General features: G+C 36.4%; 1 protein-coding gene across 4 annotated transcripts in view; it reads left to right on the forward strand.

The window, feature by feature from the left end:
- The first annotated feature begins 602 nt into the window (after positions 1–602).
- The window catches only part of LOC134745530 (dual specificity protein phosphatase 22-like), a 47,668-nt gene continuing 21,877 nt past the window's right edge, over positions 603–26,393 (forward strand). For 3 of the 4 annotated variants that reach the window (XR_010128191.1, XM_063679584.1, XM_063679585.1), the window contains exons 1-2: positions 603–903; positions 15,779–15,895. Coding sequence is in view for 3 of the 4 variants with exons in the window: in XM_063679584.1 (XP_063535654.1) it covers positions 883–903; positions 15,779–15,895 (138 nt within the window). In the remaining variant the exon portion in view is untranslated. The remainder of the gene's footprint in view (positions 904–15,778; positions 15,896–26,393) is intronic. The other variant, XM_063679586.1, reaches the window with a different exon arrangement.

The raw sequence follows: 26,393 nt of genomic DNA on the forward strand, positions 1-26,393 counted from the left end.
AAATCAGAATTTCCAGTGTTTTCTGTTATAATATCGTAAAAAAATAAGTGATTCCAGTGATGAAGATGATCTAACGTCTATGGATGTTGCACTTTCCTCGCTATAGTGAGGGGAAAAGTTTTGTGTTACACACGGGTGCAAATGTATTTTCCTTCTTGTGTGTTGAAATACTCGCTACGCTCCGGATTCTATTTTAGAACTATAGAATCCTTTCGCTTGCTCGTGTTTCAATTGCACACTCGCGGGTAAAATACAACTTTGCACCCTTGTATAACAAATAACTATTAATGATGCGTGCATTATTAAAATTAAATCAATACCTACCTAACTACCTATACCGGATACAATTAACTTTATTCATGGTATTTTTAAACAGATTTTGTAATAGCACACTATATCTAATGTACTTATATAAAGGGTTTATAAAATAAAAAAGGTTTTACTACTTTTTTTTTATATTCACATGACGTCAATTCAAACGCACTGCACTGTTTATCGCCAAGTATTTTGTCGATAGCCCACCGCCCGCCCCTAGCGAGCTAATAGACGCAGTGACGCCACTGACGCCGGCAGCGGCACTGGCAGTGGCGCGCCGCCAGCCCACCACGTCGCACGTCTCGGCTCCTTGAACACACGACACAGATCGATACTTGCATAGACCGACCCTAGCTGGCCAGTAACATGCCCACGTGCAAAACTGACGTTTATAACCTGTGACCGAATATCGACATAATCGCGCGCGCGTCAACAATGTAGCCATAGTGATGCCTGTTGACAGATTGACATATTTACGATGCCGTTGATTTTATTAAAGTTTATTAAACGTTGAGTGTTATTATGACAATAAATTTGTTGGTTAATTAGGAGTTTGTTGCAACGAAAATGGGAAATGGAATGAATAAGGTGAGTTTGGTTATTTTCAAGTTATCTTAATTATCTTATTGTTTTGTTGTTTATTTCCAAAGTTTTGTGAGAGGATGGGGTTACGTAACGTCCGTGGGAGAGTTCGTAGCCGGCGTCCGTAGCATCCGCAGCCGTAGCGCGCTCGTAGCATATCGTAGCCGAATTTCGTAGATGTTTCACGAGGTACCTACAATTTTATTTTAAACAAAGTGGACGTTTTTGAGGATATTGTTTTTTTCGACTTTCACACATACATTTAATGCACATGCATATTTATTATACCCTTGACAATGAAAACGTAGAAAACGGCTACACTCTATACGGAAATTCCTTACTATGTACCTATACTTAATTGTTTCCATTTTAATGCTTTTGACTACTCGTATAGTGTAAAGTGTATTCGGGTAATCGTGATAATAACCCATACTTCCGTCATGTCATCATGTCACTCTTTTTTTTGGAATTACCCGAAAGTAATTCGGATTTCGGAATTGTTTATTTGGTAGAACTAATTACTAATAAACCGCAAAATGTCCGAGCGAAATCGACGATAACTTTATATAGGTAACACATTCTTTCTAGCTACAACGCTTTTTATAGCATCTTAGTATCTAAATAAAAAAAGGAATTCTCAAATATTTTTGCTAACTGCTGGGAAAAGTATATGCGCTGACTTTACTACTAATATAGCACACACGTGTACAAGTGCGACGCGATGATATTCATTTTTAATCAACCCATATCATGCCTCAATGTTAACCTTATGGACGCTAATGACCGATATATACGCACCGTAGGTTCAACGCCAAAGACCGATTAATCGGTCATAGACCACAGAGCAACATAGACCTACATGCATATGCATAAAGTTCAAATTCAGTTTTAGCACTTCGGTGACGTGGCGTCTGCTTTTGTGTTTGACATGGCGTCGAAAAGGTTAATACATATTTCGTTCGTAGGTTCGTATATAGTTTAAATATAGGTATCATTAAGAGAAAAAATGATCACATCTCCATACAAATGTAGACCCCATTTTCCTCTTCAGATATTGATATTATGGAAAATGTTTTACACAAGTTCATGTATATTAACCATGACAATGCCCCTTAGTTTGACTTTTTCGTGGGATGAACATATATACGTAAGTGGTTACTTAGTTATGTACTTCTTTAATTTTTTCACTATTACGTACAATACGTACCTAGACGCAAAATTTATTGAAAAATAATACCGACAAATTCCATCAAACTTAGACGAAATTTTGTTATCTAAATACGATGCCTTTTACAAAATTACTGAATCACCAATTGTTTTCACGTCCAAATTGCTTCAAGCTCTTTATAATTTGCGCCGAACACCGTTATATTTCCAAATTCAATTCGAATAGGAAAGATTTGAAGATAAAGTTGGTAAGTAAATTGTATGACCTCAGGGCAGCTGGCGTCATTTGTGAAATTAAACTTTATTATTATTCGGTACTTAGATGTAAAAAGTTGTAAGTCAACATTGTAGGTAATTAAATTTATTCTGCTAGATAAACGATTTTGTGTGCGTTTCGTATTTAGATGTGGGTGTGCGTTTCGTATTTAGATGTGGGATGTGCTCTGGAGAGGGGCGAGCTGTTTCAAAGGGTTCGGATGTTTCTGTGAAACGGCATTTCAGTTATATTTTTTCCACGTGTGAATATACGACTAAACGTCATTCATTATTATCTATAATCGTACTTCTGTTGTAACTAAATGTAGATACTTATTAATTCCTGTTGTGACTATACAATATACAATACATTAAATAATATCCATAAGTAGGTAAATCGTTTAGCTTCGCATCTGTAAATAGTGGCATTCAATTTCCATGAAATCACTGGCATATCACGTACTTTTTACCTATACCTAACCACGTTTCCCCTTTACCCTACTTCAGTACCTTTCTAAATATTTCTGGTCGTACCGTATAAAAATACGCATTCTATATCCACGAATAAGGTACGAGTACTATATCATTCTTTCTATGATATGTGAGTAAACTACATATTTTTGCCTCGGCGGATATGTTTCTTGGTGGTTTGAGGTATTTGCTTTGTGTAGGTAATTTATCTGCTAGGCTATTAGTCGTTTTCATTTTTTTGCATTTAATTTAAAGCCATTACCGACATACTATCATTATACCATTAATCTACATATATGTTAAATCATACGGTCTTTATATGAGAATATCATGTTACTTTATGGCAAATAAACTAAAACTATATGTAATCCTTAAGACATTTTTTTGCAGAGAACGGCTAACGTACAATCGGCATCAGAAATATCAGAGCGGCCAAGGTGCTCGCAAATATCTGAACAAAGCCTCAATTTTGAAGACTCTTAAGAGCATGTTCAGATATTTAGAAGCATCTTGACCGCTCCGATATATCTGATGGCGACTGTATTAGTAGGAAATCGATGTTTAACTGCTACTCATCCTAGACCATTTTACAAACTACCTTCGCTTGTTTTATAGCTGAAAATAGAGAAGAACATTACGCTGGATGAGGTATTACAATCATCGCTAACAGTTTCCGTTACGGGTTTTCTGTCCACGGTCATTACGTTTTTATGTTCGTCCATTAAAACCCACAGTTTCCAATTCTTGATAACAACGGCATCGTAAGTATTTACGGTATTGGCAACTCACTTGTAAACTTGGCAATGGGCCTAAAAGCAATAACTCATATCATAAACCGCCGGTTGCCAGATGACATAACGTTATTTTTCACGCCACCGCTAACGGTATGGATCGATATATGTAGGTACATGAATACTTTCACTTATTATTCCCGCGGTATAACACATTAGCATATGATGAAAAAAGTTCCGAGCGGAAGCCATCCTGCTGACTTACTTGATTATTTATTTAACATGAACGTCGGAGTTCTAGCTAAATAGTTACAATCCTTCACAAAGTTTTTGTTGATCAAAGTATGTATTCACTACAATGTGACAGCTACAATGTTTACCAACTTGATAGCTTGCTAGGTTTATTTTTCTTACATTTGTGTTGTCTAGGTGGACTGGAGGCACTGGAGCTGAGTTAAAAAATACATAATTCATTTTTAGGGTTCCGTACCTCAAAAGGAAAAAACGGAACCCTTATAGGATCACTCGTGCGTCTGTCTGTCTGTCGGTCCGTCTATCACAGCCTATTTACTCCGAAACTACTGGACCAATTAAGTTGAAATTTGGTATACATATGTAAACTTGTGACCCAAAAATGGACATGTAACGTAAACAAATTAATTTTAAACCTTTGGCCACTTTTTAAATGAGAAAATAAAAAAATTAAGTTTTTCAAACTATATCGTGTTATATATCAAATGAAAGAGCTCATTGTGAGAATCTCAAATATTTTTTTTATAATTTTAGGATAAACAATTTAGAAGTTATTTAAGAAAATAGGCAAAAAATGACCATTCCCCCCTTTATCTCCGAAACTACTAGGTCTAAAATTTTGAAAAAATAAACAAAATAGATCTTTACCTATAGATTACAGGAAAACCTTATTAGAAATTGCAGTCAAGCGTGAGTCGGACTTAATTACTTAGTTTTTGATCCTACCCCTGCGGGTTTTTTAAAGACATTTTTTAAAGACAAAGACAAAGACAAAGACTCACGATTCACATAAAAAATACATTGTTTAAATTGTATAATATATGGAACCCTTGGAACGTGAGTCCGACTCGCACTTGGCCGGTTTAAAAAAAAAAACGTTTAACTTGAGATTCAACATGATGAAACAACTAATTAAATTACATATTCAATCCAAGAAGGTATTCCCATTAGATACTGTATCTTTTCGTGCTTTTGTCTCCCATTTTGAATGCTCGGCAGGTAGGTATTTGAGCGTGGGACTACCTCTTTTCATAAGTCCATTTTACGCTGTTTAGAATACCAACCATTCACCCGGACTTTCGAAATGACATCCATTGAAAGAGACAGAATATTTGAGGTACATTTTTCAGCATCTTTCATATCATAACGGGCGGCCGGTTTATTAGAATTTTGCGATTGAAAAGGAATCTTATTACCTTTTTCTAGAGATTTTGGTCTCCCCGAGTTGATACATTTTATTTACTTAAGAACCTGGGGCTGTAAAATTCTTCTTATAAGGAGATAATTCGAGTTAATGTAATGAAAGTAAGATTTTCAGCTAGAATGTCTATTGGAATCCTGACACGTTAAGTTTGGTTATAGTGTATATTGAAATAGTCTCTTTATTGTATTATATATACATACATATAAAAATAACACCTTTAGTTTGATCAACAGAGCACGTTTTCCAGGCTATTTACCGCTTTAATAATTATGGCTTCGTGCTTTTCATAAGCGTTTATGTAAACTTCTTTCATTGTTTTGGAAGTTGACGCTATCTTTGCATTTGAAAATTCTCTACTGAATCTACCTATTATAGTGGAAATGTCTATTGCCGCTGCGAATACAATTACCTATATTTATATCTTGAAGGGTAGGTAATCTAGATTAATCATTTTGTCCTAACGATGTCACATCAGGCATGGTAGGTACGTAAGTAAATTTAATTACTCTAATTCCTCTTTGTCTGTGAAAAGTAATTATCATTGTCAAATTTACCTTGAACCTACCCATTAATTATAAAGCTTCGTGGAAAAAGCAATCGTCACTGTAGACAATATAATGCTTTTTAGGGTTCCGTACCCAAAGGGTAAAAACGGGACCCTATTACTTAGACATTTTGAAAGACATCCATCTACACTAGCGCCCCTAGCGAAGAAATTAAATGCGGTACCCTCATTAATTAATTATTTTTAGGAACTTAGCAAGTACCTATATACACACAGCCTACCTATATTTATTTACTTCATGGTACAATCAGCATCAGCAGTTACAGAGTTACTAAACAAGGGACAAATATTCAAATTGACCTGAGCAAAAAATTAAGTATGGCCTTAAAATATTTCTAAGAGAGTAAGATCGTGTGTAGACCATTTTGAACACCTGACCCACCTATTAGCTACTGCTGCAGCTGTATGTACCTGCCTAAGAACAAAATAAAACATATAAAAACTAGATTGAGGCACAAGTGGCCGGCAAACACGCGATGTTTACATATTTACTCGGTGGAAGCTGAAATTGGATTTGGCAAAATGTTGTCTTTGGAACGACGAACAAACAATCGTTCGTGTTGTAATCTTGGGTGGGATCTTTACGTGATACTTGCCGTGAATCGTAAAAAAGTAATCTGCAAAAATATCCTAAAATAAACTTTTCACCTCAGCAGCTCGAACAAGCCTACTTTCGTCACTCCCTGGAGTGAGGAAAGTCGCACTTTCCTCACTCCAGGGAGTGAAACAATGTAGCTTTTTAATTTAGCGAAGGCCATGAACTTCATACTTTTATTACATTTTTTTACGGTACGGTACGGTACGGTCCGGTCCGGTCCGGTCCGGTCCGGTCTCGTCTCGTATTGTATCTTATCGTATCGTACATATTATATTACTTTTTTTTTCTGTTTATTCTGTGTAATTCGAAATACATTTTAACCTTTAATATGTTCTCACTACTGAGGTGAAAAATTATGTGTGCAACACGAGAGCAAAGTTATTTTACATCTCGTGTTTTTGAGTCCCTCGCTACGCTCAAGATTCTACCTTAGAATCACTCGCTTCGCTCGTGATTCAATTATAGAATCTTTCGCTTTCTCGGGATTCAAAATAAACACTCGCAAGAAAAACCAACTTTCCTCTCTTGTTGCACAAATAACTATTTTCCCCTCATTAGCTCGGAAAGCCGTCTATTATCCTTTAAAACAAGCGGGGAAAAACGCATTTTATCCACTAGTGGGGAAAGTAATTTGACCTTGGATGGAGCGTGTTTAAGTAGCTTGACAGATAACAAAACGTAAAACGGTCATAATAATGGTTGGTTCGATATTAATTATCATTCAACAAATAGTTTGAGAATCTAATAAAAAATACCAAATTTAGCTTTATTTAATAATTTTAAGTCATAAACCTTAAAATTCCATAAGAAACGTTAGATTTTTTGTAATGATGTTAAATATAATTCTGAACGCACAAGTTGAGTCGATGCAATTTCAAAACGCATCGTTGACATTTCATACGTCAGAACAGAAATGTCAACATTGTCAACAAAATTTTTACTGTTCTTCTCACCGACTCACGTAAAAATCAGAATTTCTAGTGTTTTCTGTTATAATATCGTAAAAAAATTAGTGATTCCAGTGATGAAGATGATCTAACGCCTGTGGATGTTGCACTTTCCTCGCTATAGTGAGGGGAAAAGTTTTGTGTTACACACGGGTGCAAATGTATTTTACTTCTCGTGTGTTGAAACACTCGCTACGTTTAGGATTCTATTTTAGAACCGAATTAGATTAGAATTCAACTATAGAATCCTTTCGCTTGCTCATGTTTCAATTCTACACTCGCGGGTAAAATACAACTTTGCACCCTTGTATAACAAATAACTATTCTTTTAGAGTCCGACTACGCTATGTAGCGAGCTAAGTTTTATGTGAAGTATGGCGTGACTAAACAATGCCACCGTTAAGGGTGCTAATTCTAATTGTGTTCCATCTTTACTAACGGAAGTTAAGTCATCCCAATAGGTTTTGTCAGAAAATGTCTTAACCACGCAGTAAAATTAAAACATCCTAGACCAATAAAGTTTTGATTTTCTACTACCTAATAATCTAGCGATGAATTGATGATAAATGTTGGTGAACAAAAACTTTTCAAATCACCAGCAACATAATAATAGGGTTGGAATTCTGTGTAATCATGCAACAAATTGAGCGTAAAAGAATTTAGAAGGCATGTATAAAGTGATCCAATGAATTAATTCCGAGGTTCGTGCGGCGCCGTGCCGCGCGCCGCGTCTGACGCGTTCGCATGTCACGCAAACCAAAAATGTTGTCATTGCCTAATCAATTTTTTTTCAAACGCAACCAAACTTACCATCAACTACAGAATTAAATGACAAAATCAAGACCATATTGCAAAGACTTAAGGCGGTTCCCTGAGCCAGAAGGCGAAAAATCTCCTTATATGATCATGTTTTTCTAAGAGGCGTTGATATTCGTAGATGTGGAAAAAATATATGTAGTTCTTGACTATATTATCTTTAACAATATAGCTTCCGATACACGAATTATGACACTTTGCTCGATACGATTTATTCCCAAAGTAACCTCTAACTCGGACTTTTAATCCTACTTTACTCGGTTATTTATTATGTGATACTATAAACAAAAAAAGAAGAAAAAACAATCTTAACATAAATAGTAATTTCATAGCTTTAGAATTTCGATATTGTAAGAATGTTTTTAAAATAAATAAAAACCGACAAAATTCGATCAAAATTGACACTTGGCGCGTATGTTCTTTCCCGTTCTTTCTTGCGAAATGTGACAAAGACAGCGGCAAACCGATGGAACGGCCTTAAGGTCCACCGATGGCCAGTTACTTGTTGTTGTCAGTACATGTTTACTCCACTGACTTCCTGTTATAGGTACCTATTTATTCGGACAGCGACTGTTGCCAGGTTCTCGTTATTGGGTATTTTATTTCACGTTCTTCCGGGAAAACAATGCGATTTTCTTATTGTATTACCGAAAAGGGAATTGTTTTATTGATGATCAAATGGCTCGACAGATATATAGATCCGGAAGTTCTCCTTTTGTAAAATAAGTTTAAATTAATTAAATATGTATCAAGCAGAAACGTCTGGGAACGATGCTATTAAGCTTAGAATTAAATTAGAAGTGGAAAAATTCACTGTCGGGTGGGACTTGAACTCACGACCACTGGATCACTAGTACAGTCCACCATCTGAGCTACCAAGACCGTACTTGATACAGCGAATATTTCCATCATATATGAGCCGTAAGGAGGCTCTAGCGACATCTACCGTAAGAGTCTTACAGTTCTTAAACGGCTGCCGAAGTTCCAAGTCATATTGGTAATTTTACCAGTACAGAGCACAGAGCACTGCAGAAGGTGCAGAAGGTTCTTGGGTTCAAGTCCCACCCAAGACAGTGAATTTTCCACTTTTAATTTATTTCTAAACTTAAGTTTAAATAAATAAATAATAGGGTTTTATTGTCATTAAATATTAACGCGTATAAAGTACAAATCATTCGTGAGGTCTTTGAAAACAATTTTAAGGTTTCTAACAACGAAATTCCAAAAATATAGTACTAAGCGGCCGGCAAACGGCGGTCAATCTGCTGGCGCGGGGCGAGGTAATTCGAATCGGGGCGGGGCGGTGCGTGGCCGTTCTGTATGATATTACTATTACTTATTCTGTGCCGCGGTATCCAAGTTTTGGCTTCAGCATAGCGGCAATTAAGTAGCATTCCATCGCGAAGCCGGCATAATTGCGTTGAAATCTGAGGCAGATGCGAAGCCTGTTAGCTGCCGTAATGAGGACATTTCAATGATTCTGGTTTCGTCTTAGTGTTCGCATTTATTCAGATATGATATAAGTTAGGCAAGTGAATACAACTTTCAATAAGATTTTGTGGATTTTTAAATCATATTCAAACGGAAACTCGATGAACAAACGACCATTCTTAAAGTGAGTAGATAAATTTCTTAATAAGTAGGTAGGTATATTTAATAATACTAAAATATAAGCCCTTAGTAAAATAAAAAATAAAAATCGGCCAAGTGCGAGACGTACTCGTGCTGCAAGGGTTCCGGACATTAAACAATTTTTAACAATGTATTTTTTATGTGAAACGTGTGTGATATATCTATAAAAAACCCGTAGGGGTCGGATCTAAAACTAAGTAATTAAGTCCGACTCACGCTTGACTGCACATTTCCAATAGATTTTCCTCTCATCTATAGGTAAAGAACTATTTTGTGTATTTTTTTCAAAAATTTAGACCCAGTACTTCGGAGATAAAGAGGGGGAATGGTAAATTTTTGGCTATTTTCTTAAATAACTTAACTATTTATTGTAAAATTACAAAAAATATATATATATATATATATTTGAGATTCTCACAATCTTTCTTTCGTTTGATATGTATCACGATATAGTTAGAAAAACTAAAAAAATTTATGTGTCCCAAAACTGGCCCCCATGTTTAAAATTCAAATGACAGTCCGTCTTTGGGTCACAAACTTACATATGTGTACCAAATTTGAACTTAATTGGTCCAGTAGTTTTGGAGAAAATAGGCTGTGACAGACGGACAAACAGACGCACCAGTGATCCTATAAGGGTTCTGTTTTTTCCTTTTGAGGTACGGAACCCTAAAAAATAACTTCATAAAACTTATGTCACCTAATGCCACATAATGTTTCAAGAGTTCCCCCGATCCCATCATCACACCGTGAATCGTCGTGTTGGTAGTGTATCTATATTAATAAATATTTTCAACTTTGAAATACATAAAACATGTTATGGATCTCGTGTATCGTGTGGTTTCGTGGCCACGCCATCCATTTTCCCCGACTTATCCGAGCTTTTTGCCTCATTTGACACCTTTGCGGCTCACCCATGCGTAAATCACGGTAGCCTTAAAATATATTCTGCGAAACGTCAGCCTGTGATATATTTACGTGCATCGAAATAATTAAAATTAGAGCCTTTTGAATATTTTTGATATGGAAAAATACCAAAGAAATAGGGTTTTTATCATTATACATCATTTAAACGATTTGTTAGCTGTTCGTCCAATACGCAGTTCGTCCAAATGATATTTCAATTCGCATTTCGTCCAACACGTATTTGGTCCAACATGCTTAAACTACCATAAAGACCGCAGTTATAAAATTTTGTTCCATAAGTTGACATTACTGAAATAATGAAATGATATTCAATTCAATTCAATTTTCGACTCAAATTTATGAAAACTTTGAATTCTCATAGGAAATAAGGAATTGGTTAATTTCCATTCATCTATTTAACGGACAAAAAAATAATTGCTCAGTGTAGGTACCAATCTGCTACCCTGCCAACGAAGGTTTAATATTATGTGTTTAAAATCTTACGACGCCAAGCGTAGCGTACCCTGCACACTATTAGCTATCTCAATACTCTCCAGCTCCACCGGCAGCAGCGCCGGATTATGATGAATATTATCAACTTCAGTACACTTACTTACGAATATAGCTCCAAACGGACTGTATCCCCCAGCTACCTCACTCTCTCACTAGACACTCCACCTGATACAGCCAAAACCAAATATATAGTGACGGCTAATACGAGTATCGTGAGGACCCGTGCGAGTCCTCATTTTCCTCTCTGGATATTAACATGATTGAAAATATTTTGACACGATTTGTTACCTATATATCAACCACAGCTATCAAAAATCAAATGTAGGGGACGTTTGATTTGTTTTTTGAATTTTTAATAATTATAAAAGTTAGGAGCATTTAAAAAATTGTATGTAATCTGATTATAGCTCCTAATTTTTACAATAATCAAAAAATCGTAAAAAAAACGTCATAGCTACTGCATAGCTGTGGTTAATATGATAGGTACATCAAATTATGTAAAAATATTTTCGATAATGTTAATATCCTGAGAGAAAAATGGGGACTACGTTTGTATGGAGTAGCGGCCGTCTCTTTCCTCTTAATTATGTGTTCCGCAATATTTGGCCACTTTGGCCGTCACTATCTATTCGATGCTGACTGTACCACCGCATCTCCCCTATTCGAGGCGTGCCGCTCTTCGCGCCCTAGTGCCTTGATTGCACTCTCGGGTTTTCTCGCTTCACGTGCATGAAGCTACCGCACTGGATATTCTCGAGGCATCTTACTAGCAACGGTCTACCTCTGGTTTACGGGCAACCAGCTGTGTAAGAGCGAGACTTGAGGTAGAATCTAGTGATGCATCTAGCTGGTATAATATAAGTACGTGCGGGGTATTTATTTAAGTCTGAATTATTCCTTTAACTACCTACGAGAATGTTAAAAAAACCCCCTAAGTTTCGGACCACGTATATAATGGAGGGTTCTGTACCTACTATATAAAAAAGTAAAAGGGCGTATCTTCGTGGCACTCACTGCGTTTTAATAAGATAATTTTTTGAAAAAATCTCATTAATGGAACAACCGATCATGTCCGAAAAATTTTTCGCGGAAAATATTTAAGCCTTATATTCTGTAATTTTTCTATTTTTTGTAGGAACGCCCGGTCTAAAAGTTAGAGAGACGGGGCCACATTGTTTTGAACCGTCCAAAAGTAATCACTAAATAAAAAACGGCCCTTAGCAAATAGCAAGTTTTGTATTATTTTTAAAGACCTATAGAATGGTGTGCCATGCATTGATTATAATCACGAAACTATAAGGGTTCCGTTTGCCCATTTCGGCTACGGAACCCTAAAAACATGTATGGATCGAGTGGCGCGACTAAAACAGGACCTCCGATTTTTTGTAAAATTATACATTGTTGAAGAATAAATAACGAGTTCTTATACCTATACTATTTACGGTAGATAGATACATACGGACTTAGTAACATATAAACACTGAACATACCAATAGATAAGAGTGGATAGCTGAAAGTAAAACCGCATTTCGCCGCTCAAGCCTTTTGGCTATCTTACTTATCGATTTAAAGACTAAGTAGCGTTTCTAGCCTCTATGGACTTGTAAAAGGAATTGCTCTTAAGACGGTGGTTTTAGTTTTTTCAAGTTCCCATTTAAGTCTGTAAATCAAAGGCGCCTAGGTCTTAGCTCAGGCTTAGATGGATTACCATTTTAGGCGTGCTTAGCACAATTATGGGTTGTATTAGGTAATATTACATAGTTTTCCTTCTGGGTGGAGGTTAAAAAGTTGCCCCTGCGCCAATACACTGTTTTGCGTTACGGATCAAACGAACATCAATAATAGATGACCTTCAGCTTCAATGATTTCTCCGGGTTAAACGATGGCTGTTAAGACAGTTAAGATCCTGTATTGAAATTGGTCGCCTTTGATCCGTAATGAAAGCGACGCCGTGTAGGTATAGGTAAGTACTTGTTATAAGTGGGCATAACGAACCCCCGAGCCCGATTTAGATACTGATTGACGATCGTCTTGTCTTGGTGATTGGCGCGCCGCTCACGCACGATTTTCACTTCATTTCGCATGCACCAATCAGCATGAGCAGCATGTGTTAACCAATTTATTCATTTATTTAATCTTTATTGCACAAAAGAAAATACAATCGTACAAAAGGCGAGCTGAATGCTATAAGGCATTCTCTACCAGACAACCTTCGGGCAAAGTTAGTTTACATGAATAATAGTGCGTTTGAGGCGAGAAACTTGTACCGTGTACAAGGTCCTTTACGAATTGCCGTATCATGAAAGACCCTCCATAATCCTAACAACGTCTATGAATCGAGTCTTTTATGTATTCAGTTTCCGCACAAAGACGTGATTTACTGTTGAAGGTACTCACTTGGCACAATTTCAGTGCATGAGACCTACTTAAGATTATAAATTAATGCTTAGACAAGAAGCCCTTGAAGATATAGCACATGGTGAGCTTAGAAAGGTTTCTGTGAAGTCGTATCTTGTTATGAGTATTAAATTTTACGATAAAACCCGGCCACGCATGATATGGTAAATCTTTTAAATGAATGTGCATTTTCCAGCAGTACTTTTTTATAATTTGTGGTTATCAAAGTACATAATAAAATAACAAACACAATATAATATTAGGTTGTCTGTGACTTCGAGCATTGTATTCAGATTGAGATAGTTCTGAGACATGCCCATACATTGTATTTTGATTGTATTTTTATGATCTAGTACTATATTACCGATTATTACAATAGAATAACTGCTTGAATATGTCCATTTGGTTAAAATATATACCATAGCATGGCCGGGTTTTATCGTGTACGGTCTTTATTGCAATGATAACAGTGTTGCACAATATTTGAGTAGTTTAAACTGACTAATGTAATAGATTTATAGAGTCTATAAATAAATAAATTACTTACTTACTTACTTACTTATATAAAAACTAGATCCTACATGATGATTTTAGGTACTTAAAACCGATAACCTTAAGTAAGTAGGTATAAGTAGTAAGTATGTTTATTTTTGCATACCTAATACCGAATATGAGGAAAATATAACACCCACAAATAACGTGTACATAATTGATGATCAACAGGTCAAAAAAACGCAAGAACTCAAATCGGTTCACTCCTTAAGGTTTTACATGCCAACATCACATAATGAGGGGTAACCGTTACCATACGAATCGAAACACGGAATCGCAGTTATGTAACAACACTCTAAACTCTCTCAAAGTCAAATATAAAAAAACCGGCCAAGTGCGAGTCGGACTCGCGCACCGAGGGTTCCGTACTTTTTAGTATTTGTTGTTATAGCGGCAACAGAAATACATCATCTGTGAAAATTTCAAGTGTCTAGCTATCACGGTTCATGAGATACAGCCTGGTGACAGACAGACAGACGGACAGCGGAGTCTTAGTAATAGGGTCCCGTTTTTACCCTTTGGGTACTGAACCCTAAAAAGCTGCAATGCAACCTTTAGTCATGCAAGCCGATGGCGACGGCGCTGTAAAGGCCACTGTGTAGGCACGGTTGCATGTGCCAAAACACGCGATAACTAATCCTATCTTGACACAAATGCTGGCATTCCATAAATCATTTACCCGCAAGAACAAAGATTTCTGGAAAATTCCTAGTGGTTTAAACAATAATTTAGTTTAACCAATTTTATGTTAAGTTTACTTGCTGACGCGATCGCTTGGACAGGTCTCCACGGAAGACCAGCGTCAAGATACCTGAAAGGTAACTTGACATCAAGCTGAGGGGAGACCTTTTCAGTGACGTTTATGTTTTATATTAATAAAAGTGTATTACATTTAAGCAATACTGTAAGCGTCCTGAATAAATTTATTTTCTTTCTTTCTTTCTTCTAATAGTTTTGCAGTGCATACTACTTAATACAACTTTTATCAACTTCTAAATAGTAACTACAACTTATTAAATTATGTTTTCACCATTGCCAATTTGACATTTAAAGCCACATAATATGTATATTAGCCAGAATTTTATTAAGCAATGACTGCTCCGATATATCTAATAGCAGCTAGGTATATCTCCCAAGTCAAAATATATATTACACTCTAGTGCGTACTTAACACTTAAGTACTTTAAAACTGTGCTTACAGTGCTTTTGTGAGGCAAATGTGGGCAGTTACACTATGACGTTCGTACTAAGTCTGAATATAGCAAAAAGACAATCATTAGGTATTTCTTGAAAAATCAGCAATGCAATTATTAGCTTGCTATCAAGTTTAACTTTGTTTGATTACAAGAATCCCAGAAAGTGTTAGTTTTTCATTCGGAGTCCACCTGAACATTCACTAAGAGTAGTTAATAAAGAGGCGGCTAAAACACACTTGGGTAAGATTTTCATCTAAAAACGATATTCTATTTTGATGAAATTTAAATACTCAATTGTGACACCTCTGGCATTGCAGGCGCCCTTAGGCTATATACCTACTAGGGTCTAGCTACTAGAAAGGTTTTATTAGAATAGATTTCACATTACGGAACGGAGACATGCAGACTGCACTTATATTATATGCATTTAGGATGATCTTTGTGTGAGCTTTATTTGTGCACACGAATGCATTTTACAATTTATCTCCAGATCTCGTCGACCGATTTGGTTGCAGTTTTCTGTAAGTTTCTGTACTTGTAATAGTTGTGATAGAACTGATAGATGGTAATTTCAACAACTTGTACTTTAAGGAACCAAGTCCCACGGAAGCAAGTCTCTAGTATCACCTAACTAATAGCATTACACTTGTACCTACTCATAGTTCGTTTTCGCTCGCAGGTGCTTTCCGGGCTGTACGTTGGCAACTATCGGGACTCGAAGGACCCAGTGCAGCTCGAACGTTACAAGATCACACACATTCTGTCCATACACGACGCGGCACGCCGGTTACACTCTGTAAGTACACTACTAGAGAGCTCAACGCGAGTGATTTGATCAAACCAGAGAGAAGTCGATGCATAGAGTGTATTTTATTATGTGTGCATTACATTTACATAAAAAAGGGTCTGTTTGTTGAAACAAAATTTAAATTCAGCACCATCTATGAAGTTATAACATTGTACATATGAATTCCGTCCAAAAATAAATGATATACCTACCTCGTATAATCAGTGAGAAGGGGCAAAAGGTATGATAACAAATTCTTACCTTCTGATAAATAAAAAAATAAGTCTACTTTTACTATAGTTTGAATGCAGTAGGTATCAGCACAGATCCGATAACATCACCCATTATAGTTACAAATAATTTGTATTAAAGAATAATAATAAACTCTCGCGAGACTAGTACAATATCGCACGACGTATTTTGAGCCATTACGACGATCGTCATTGAGATTGTAACACTCTCTGTCAAAATAAATAAAAGGCGACGATAAACTTCGTAGCTATACTATTTAATCACTCAGCAACGTGCGAAAGACTCGATCCCAACTTAGACGATTAAGGAAACGCGAGGTCAAGGGCCTCAATTTAGATCTTTACGTGACAAAACTTTAACGTTTAACGCTGATAGGACAACCCTGTTTTACTAGCTACAGTAAAAACAAATTCAAAGGGATATTACTGAGCTTGCAAAGTCAATTATATCCAACTTTAAAAGCATCAAAAACCGCCTACAACATCATTTTGCCTGAGCACACCAGGGCGGCCGTGTACATATTTTAATACATTTTTAATCTTGCTATGCTAAGCTCAATCTCAATGAGAACATTTATGTTTTTTTATTAACAATGTCGATAGATTCGTTTTCTCATGATTTAGAAATGAGCTGTAGGTATCAGGGATCGGAACCGGTTTTTTTGCAAAAATTTCGAAATAACCATACCACAGATTATAAAATAGTTGACCATACTCGTATATTTAGAATTATTTAATACTCCAAATGTAGGACTCAAGTTGTGTTTTTAGGTAGCGACTTCGTATTATTAGATTGCCCAGTTAGTAATGAAATAATTAACTAAGAACGAAAAAATACCGGTTTTATTCCCATACAAAGAATCCCTGTATCCGATCCGATTTTACGGTGCCGTTGGTACAAGGTAGCAAATATATTGACAGTATAAAGTAGGTTATTAGCATAGCATAGGTATTTTATAACACTATGGACGCGAAAACTCACGAGACCATTTTAGATAACATCAATTGTATTCTGAAATTAAAATATTTATATCTAAAAATACCTCCACTGTAATGATTTATTACTCTGACTTTGGTTTAGGTACAAAAACCTCAAATAAATACTATCTCATCTTTTTATTTCATTGACTTGAAATTTTATCGCCATTAGTGCCGCTATGCTGAAATCTAACTTAAATTTATCTGCATAGTAATTTAATAACTATTACACGTAGCAGACATTTTTTACCAACTGTACTTGTGTAGATACATGTAACTGATGTAACGGTGAAGACTGGTGGTCACTCGCACTCATAACATAACTAATGAGGGCTAACGCGTATGAATTCGCCGCTAGGGGCGCTAGTGTAGATGGTGGTCTTTTCCATAGTTCGAAATGTCAAATGTCACTTGTCACTTCAATGACTGACAGCTGTTCTTTAGTCTTTTGGACCACCATCAACAGAGGCGCCAACTGGTGAGCTAAAAAACGATAGCCCTCATTGAGCTAATTGAAAATGGTAATTACAAAATGGGTCAGGTTTAAGCGGCTACATGGGCTGAAGGGCAACGCGAGTTCTTTAGGGATACCTATGTCACAGAATAATACTTACATTCAGACGGTTAATATTTTTAAATAAAACCCTCATTTTGTATGATATTTTGTGCTACTTTGTACACATAGTATTTAACGGAGTGTTTCAAGCATCCTGACTTCCCGAGACCCGAACTGCTAGATCACAATACCGCTATTTTGATAAAAATACCTATTGTTAAAATAATAAAATTGATACACAGTTTGCCTCCAATGCAATGTCACATATATGTAGAATAACTAGGTACACCCTAAGGTACCTATTTGTCTATAAAATTAGTAGGCAGGTACATAAATACTAAATAGGTACCTATTTGTGTACCCACTATTTATGTACACAACGTGCATCAGTGCAACGGTACATAAAATGCACAATGTCATTAGAATTTTTTTAGAAAATAATTTTGCGCAGCGTTTGCCTATATTTATATGGCAGAGATTAATTTGTCTTAGTTTTTTTTACATTTCAGCACGAGCGCTACTGGCAAGAGTGGCAAGTAATTAATTTAACTAAACGAGATATATAATCACTTTAATTAAATCCCGCTGTGTGCGCCGGAAGGATGTCGTTAAAAGTGTATCATTTTCCAAAAGATACCTTATAGCATCTTACGATAAGCCGCAAAAATACCTTATTGAAACGCGATAAGGTCTTTTTCCCACTTTGTCGCTATGATTACTAAAGCCACTTTCCCCAGTGCCTCAGCATTAGCAAACAAAACGAGTCGGTTTATAGTTTCTTAGAGACGCTTTTCCCCTCGTATTGAAATAGCCTTAGATTATTCTCAATGAACTGCCTGGAAATCCCCCAGTTTGAATGAGTTGAACTAAATATATGAATAATAAATAATAATAATAAGAAATAAATATTATAGGGACATTCTTATTTACACAAATTGACTAAGTCCCACGGTAAGCTCAAGAAGGCTTGTGTTGTGGGTACTCAGGCAACGATATATATAATACTTATACAAATATTTAAATACATAGAAAACATCCATCACTGAGGAACAAATATCTGTGTTCATCACACAAATAAATGCCCTTACCGGGATTCAACCCAGGACCATCCGGCTTCACAGGCAGCCAGGATGAATGAATGGAATTGTAATAATAAATGTATACGAGGAGTTTTTTTAACAAGTTTATTCCACAGGCACTATAGAAAGATAAAGATAAATAATGTTTATTATTCAAGTAGGCATGAACATGCGCTTATGAACGTCAAATAACGCTACGCCGGCATAAAACATGTTGTATATTAATAAGTGCATGGTTTGTTTACTTCGCAATATCTATGTCTGATTTTTCTTTTGGACCGCGCCATTTGATGCATCGTTCACTGCTTTGTTCGTCATCACATGTGACATAATCTTCGAGCAACACCGGGAAGGGAGACGGCGTTCGTACTATTTCCCCTCTGCAGAAGCATAAGGCACCACAACTGTGCCTATGGCGGTGCGTGTTGTGACTCGTCCGTACACAAAAAGAGATCGAGGTGTGCAAGATTTGTCTTTGACGTGTGTCATTTTCTAGGTATGTATTCGTGTCGTCATTACAGATTGGATTTTGTATGTAGTGAGTGAGAAGTGCGCCTGTGCGCACGTTTCCCCCGCAAAAAATGGCAGAATGATTTCTACGGTAAGATATCGCTTGGGCTCTTCCCTTCCGACGTGTCTAAAGCCGGTGTTGCTCGAAGGACATAATCGATAAAGTGTGTTACTACTTATTAGGTAGAAATAAGAAATTGTTTTACCGGAGATGCATATCAATTTATCTTGACTTGTTTCCTGGAAACTGAATCCGTGTACCCATCAGCCCATCACGCACGATTAATCACTTTTAATGTAAACTAATGGCCGTTCGAACTAAAACCCGCAAATTCACGAAGCTATTTCCTACGCTGCAAATGGCATATACAACTGACACTGAATTACAGACACTTGTAACAAATTTGGAGGTCTATTTATAATAGGATCGGTCTAGTGGAGTCAAACTGGATTGTGAAGAATGGGGCAGGTGGTGTCAACCGAGGCCATAGTTAACGTGTCGCAGTTAAACCAACCCTCTGCCCTAATTTGCGTTCGTTGACTCGTAAAAATGCCTTTATATTTTTTTAAATAAGGCTTTAGAAAAATAGCAAGGCATTAACGGCACGCAATTCCATATACAAATTTGTACCCAGTTGTGAGATTGTTTATATAATATGAATAAATTATTTAATAGGTATGTAATATGATTATGTATGTAGTTGTATGACAGACTATGTCGCACCAATTACTTGCCGCTAAGTCGAGCAAGAGCAAGCCTGCGTTTCGAGTGTTCGACCGGAGATGTGCGAGGATGCGTTTCGAGGGATGTGTTATAAAGAAATTTAAAGAACCAATAAAATTACTGCACGCTGAGCGAGGAAAACAAATGAAGTGATTCTATTGGTTCTTAACGAACAGCGAACACATCCCTCGCAACGCAGCCTCGCACATCTTTGGTTGAAGACGTTTTGTTCGTACTTCTATAAATATTTATTTATTTATTTTTATTTAAACGTTATTGCACAAATTTACACAAAAAGAGTACAAATGGCGGACTTAACGCCTTGAGGCATTCTCTACCAGTCAACCATTGGGCCAAACAGAGACAGTTAGTTTGGTGTAGGATTGTAGAGTGAATATGAAAAAGATCCAAGTCAGACTACTATGATACTATATTTACACAAATATCCATAAAGAAAATAATAATATACCTACATACATAAATATACTATAACTTACTTAAAAATGAAATAATCTGCAATGTTATACCGTTATATACATGTGTATATATATATATTATGGCAGGGACCGGACAACCCTTTCCGCGATCCTTTCAATGGGCGACACTTAAACACGGCTAACACATTGAAAGACTTTCCCTATTGAACTGCAAGCCCATTCATACCCTTACCTTTGACTAACCCTTACCGAAAAGCTAACCAAAAATAAGGCTAGCTCTTAATAAGGGTTACCCTTATCTTTAAGCGCTTTTTATAAAGGTTTCCCTTTGCGTGAAAGAGACAGGATTAGTATATATCTACGGTAGTGTATGAAAAGGAAAGAAAATACGTGTCTAGTCAAAGAACGCCGCCGTCGCCGCCGACGATCGCTCGGATTCGAAGTAATGTGTGCTTTATGAACAAGGTAGACGACTTAAATTAGCACGCTTATATGCAAAAAGGGAAGCCCTTTATAAGGCTAACCCTTATAAGCAATATGCAAGGTGTTGGTGAGCGGATGATAAGGGTTTTGTAAGGGTATTTGGGCTACCGATTACTCAAATGTGGTAGCTTTATATAAGGGTTTTTAAAACCAAAACAAAGGGTTTCGTCTGGCAAAGGGTATGGTGAGTTAAGCCTTACGCAATACCCTTATAAAACCCCGATAAGGGATAGCGGGCCGGTCCCTGTATTATGGTCTTGTGCAGATTACTTAATTAAATCATAGGTATTATACCAGTTATACCACAGCTACTAAGTTGCTGACCTTAACCTTTTACTTTACAATTTTTTACCTCGTCAAGCCCTTATATATACCTAATGTAATACATCATTCTAAGCATTGTCTAATGGCCTCTTTGCTTATTACTAGAGCAAAACACACCCAAGCTTTTAGCGCTGGGTCGAGCGTTTTGTCAGGATTACGGAAAGTTTTTCTTTATTTCGTGTAGCCAGACAAATAGTGGCACTAAAGGTAAAACTGCAACAAAGCTGTCGGGACATTATTGTGACTTAGATGTTTCGTAAGGTTGAATTCGGGATGTTTATCTACATTTTGTAATAGATGTCGCTAGGTTTTACATAATTTGAATACTTAGTCACTGGGATTCCCTTGAAATAGTACTCATGTTGATGTAATCATTGCACATATAAAGTGTGTTCACGATTTACGATCATTGTGATGATAGGTATCTGTTACGTAGGGTAGACTTACATACTTAAGTATGTCGGTAGTTGCACATTTATAAATAAACCAGTCTGCTATAGATCTCGGTCTTTTATTCATTAAACATTGGCGCAGTCGGTAGGATTTTGAGACTTCACTCCCACTTGAGTTGCACTCGCACCCTTAAAGCGCCATGAAAAACATGGCCATGCAACGCTTTGTGGTTGATTATATTTTAAAAGTAATAGAAAAAACAACTATAATTAGTTAACGCATTCACTGCCAGGGGGCGTGGCCTAGGAACAAACTTGTATGACGGTGAACACACATGTGCGTTGGGGGCAGTGAATGTGTTAATCCTGATACTTATATATAGGTATATTAGATACTCTCATGAGTTGATGAACTAAATAACCTCCATTATTTTCCATTAAAGCAAATTGTGTCGTGTGACGTCGCTCTTTCTTTTTATACAATGAAGAAATTTCGTCTTCAGCGGCCGTTTAACATAATTAAGAGCTTATTGTTTAGCACTCCACTTTCGCGGTGGACAGCGAGATTTTCTTTTTAATACGTCTTTAAAATATATAAATCAAATTAAACATGTAGTAAATAATAAATTAAACAGGATAAGAGCGTTATACACCTTTTTTTAATTGTCTGTGCGCGACCAATGCATAAATTATTGCGCCACCACGTATAAAAACCTTATGTTACTAATATTGGAAAAGTCATTCAATGCATAACCTACCTTTCTCTCGCGCAAAAAAGTTCACGTACCACGTACGAATACTAGGTACAAAGTTTTCGTTTTTAACATTTATTTTTAACACTTTATCAATACAATTTTTTCTTTTAACAAATAGGTGATGTTAACTGATGTTAAATGTGGCAATAAATAAATAGATTCAATGTGCGTAGTCCTAAGTACCTATTATTTACTACTTAATATATTTCGTTACGTTACGTTTCGTTAGGTTATTTCGAATCACTTCCAGGAAATTGTTTGATTAATCACTCTGTGATTTGTAAATTTCGACTAGGCCTCCTACTCGATCGGATTTCAAGGGTACGAACTTTTTCTGGCAAATTATCAAGAACTCAAGTATCTCCACCGATACTTGCCGAATATCTATCGAATCTATAAATAACATCCCATTCATCTTATCACAATTTATTCCATGAAAAGGCATTTGTTTGGCATAGAATTTTGCCGAAGGAATGGCTAACGACTTGACTTGATAAACGACTTTGAAGAAGTGATAATAAGTCACAGAAGTACGAATTGTAGTATCTTGTGATTGTAAAGAAAACGTTGCTTAGGTATTGAATATTGTCAATTATTTCCACTTGTTTTATATTAAGGTATCTATTTATCTATAGGTCTATCTATTAAATGAATGTCCTCGCCTGATTGTACTTACTTGCCCGTCTTAACTCTGAACGAGAAATTTGTTTTCGAGTGAGTTGGCATATAAATCTTGGAAATCACGGTCTATATCCCGGTCAATATAAGTCTAGTATATTAATTTTGCTTGCTTTAATAGGTGTCGATACAGTTTCAAGCAGTTTAAGTAGACGTAGGTATATTGCTACAATTTTTATAGCCGCATTAGGTCTTATTTTCTATACAATGTTATTGGAAAATTAACCGTGTTTGTGTACGAATAAAGTTCACATCGCAATACATATATGGGGTGGTGGTACCTTCTCGTATGAGGGTAGGGTAGTAAAACATTATTTTTGCTTGGCAATTATCGGCAGGCGCAGTATCATTAACAGCAGCAATAAAAATAATTGTCGGCAGTTTGTAAGGATTACTTTCAGTAATATTTTTGCTTAATTGCTGTTATAAACTGAAATAAATGTCATATACTAAGAAAAAGTGATCTAGGCCTCCAGTGCCCCAGGCTGGAATCGAACGAGCGTTCAGACGTTCAGTTTATAATTTGTATAGGTAGTAGTGTTTCAACTAGAAATAAAAACAAATTAAATGAAGTCTGAACGTTTATAATTTTACTTGTTTACTGACGTAAACCAAACCGCTGTTTTTTTTCTATACCTATTGGAAATGTAAAATTGCTGGCCACAGTGGTCAAGAATTTCCCGGCTCATTAATATTGTAAATGGTGCCGGAATCGCCGGAATCTTCCACATTCAAATAGGTTTACATGCGATTCGTTAGGCAAATATGGCACCTTTAAGTATCTAGAGACTATTGAGAGTTAAACCTAGCCTACCTGATGTTATAAGTATAATTATTTTAAACAGGTAAACGAATGAACCCCTCAATACTACTGACACTAAATGAAACAATAAACAATACATTAGAGTCTGTGCGGAAAAAGAAGAGTCGTGAAATGTATGGGCACCCTTCATTCCACGACTCTTCTTTCCGCACAGACTCTATAGGCGAGAATAGTGGCCGGTAATGGTTTAGAAACTTCGTTAAGCAAAGGCTAATGGGAATCCAGAGCCGGCGCTTATTTTACCTGCGGTTCATTCTATTGTCCTAGCCAAGTGTCCCAGATCAAAGTGTAAACAATGACTCCTATTTACTTAATGTTAAACGCTCTTATTGTTCTCGAAAGATTTTAATTTGTGCAAATTTCCGAATGAAAATTTAGTAGAAAAATGTAATTTGATGCAAATTGTCGAGTTAAACGCTTTACAATGCAAATTTGGTCGGCCTTTGGACCGCGTCTCATCGACGTCGGGTATTATTAACAGGTTTCTTTTACTAAACCTATGAAGAAGTATAACTAACTTACATAGTTTTAAGTACAGATGGGCAAGTTGCGGAAAATTGCCTCAAGCTATCTTCATACCATATATATTTAACCATCAAAATCGGTTCAGCGATTCAAGCGCGAAGATAGCGGACAGAACAGATAGTCAGAGTTACTTTAGCATTTATAATAGGGATTATTTAAATGTTTGTATTAGTTACAATTCCTTATTCTTACTCCATGTAATTTTTTATTCTTACTTCATAACTTAATCGTAAGTGTGTGGTTAAGGATGAATTACGGTAAATTAGTTTGTTTACAGTCCTATCCAAATCTATTGTCGGTTAACCGAGCTGTAAAGTAATTCGTAATTCAACAAAAGCCACGATTCATGCTTTCAAGTTTATTTTATGACTCACATTGGACGTGTCACGAAAGTACGGTCCGCAGTGCCGGCTAATGCCCACTATAGATGCAATAGTTATAACTGTTATAAGTATGTAGGTAGTAGTGCTTACGTAACACATGCATCGTGAAATCATGATTTATACAGGGCTGCTACTTTTATGCGGTTTATTTATTTCCACTGGTTTGGGTTTTCCGGAAAATTATCAGCTTTTTTAACGTTAGCGAAAACCTTTTGCAGATTTACGTCTTTCACCGATTTTCACGAAGTTAGCGTTTTTACTAAAATAAAATTTGGTAGGTTATTTAAGTCACCAAAAATGCTGACACTAATCCGCGTCACCGTCATGTCCCTACAGACCTTCTATGTAACCTTTACTTTATCAGCCTGTTGTGTTAAAATAGCTTAGGTACAATAATTACTAAATGTACCTATCTGTCTTATTTTCAGGCAAAAGCTATCAACTATGTCAACAATAAGCCACTCCTACTATCTTCATACCTAGCATGAAACTAGAAAACAATGTTGTAATAGACAGCCGAAATTGCAGCACTTTTTGCCTAAAAATTCAGATTGTATACCGCCTTGCATATTGGAATGGTGTTGTCCGTCCGTCCGTCCCCGATGTCGACGCGTTCATACAAATCTATTTGCCTCATCACTTATTCACGGCGCGCCGTACGGTGGGTACTGTAACGACATTTGTTATGATTTGTGACACAAAAACAATCCTATTTTTCGGATTATAGGTTCCGAGCTTTTATTTGAGTTACGCCACTGTATACCTACTACAGCTATAGCGCTGAGGCACAGATTATATAATAGTTCTGAGGTACAAATCCAATGTGCGCATTTATTTTTCCTTAGGTTTTTTTTAATCACATGCCTGCGGCAGGCAGCCTGCCATGCATGCATGTGAGGCACGTCACCTTAAGTGACGTGTTTGTAATTTTTTTTAATACTACGTCGGTGGCAAACAAGCGTACGGCCCGCCTGATGTTAAGACAATTTCCGTAGCCTATTGTACGCCTGCAACTCCTTAAATGTATAATTGTCTTCAGAAATTTTATACAATGTACGTGATATTGGAAAATTCATTTAAATTCGCGATAATCACGGTAAACTATTAAGACGAAAGTGGAGGACCCGCGCGAATTCGCCTTATCATACAAACGTAGTCCTCATTTTCCTTTCTGGATATTGATATTATTGAAAATATTTTGACACAATTTGTTGTATATCATTATCAACCACAGCTATACCCCTACGTTTGATTTTTTTACGAATTTTATGAGAAATGCTTCTAACTCTCGTAATTATTATGAAGCTAGGAGCGTTTTAAAATTTTAAAATTTATATGAAATCTGTTTTATCTCTTTTATTTACAATAACCAAAAAATCGAAAAAAGTCAAACGTATAGGGGCATAGCTATGGTTAAAATACATCTAATTGTGTAAAAATATTTTTCTTAATGGCAATATCCAGAGAGGAAATTTGTATGGAGAAGCAGCCGTCCCCTTTCCTCTTAAATGATTTCTCGATCGTCTTTTGTGGTTTGTGGCTTGGTGGAGCCCATCAAATTGAACTAATTTGTCGTCTTGTGTTAGCAGTTAGATTTACGCAGCTAATT

The sequence above is a fragment of the Cydia strobilella genome, chromosome 11 (assembly GCF_947568885.1).
Source record: "Cydia strobilella chromosome 11, ilCydStro3.1, whole genome shotgun sequence".
Taxonomy (NCBI): Eukaryota; Metazoa; Arthropoda; class Insecta; order Lepidoptera; family Tortricidae; genus Cydia; species Cydia strobilella.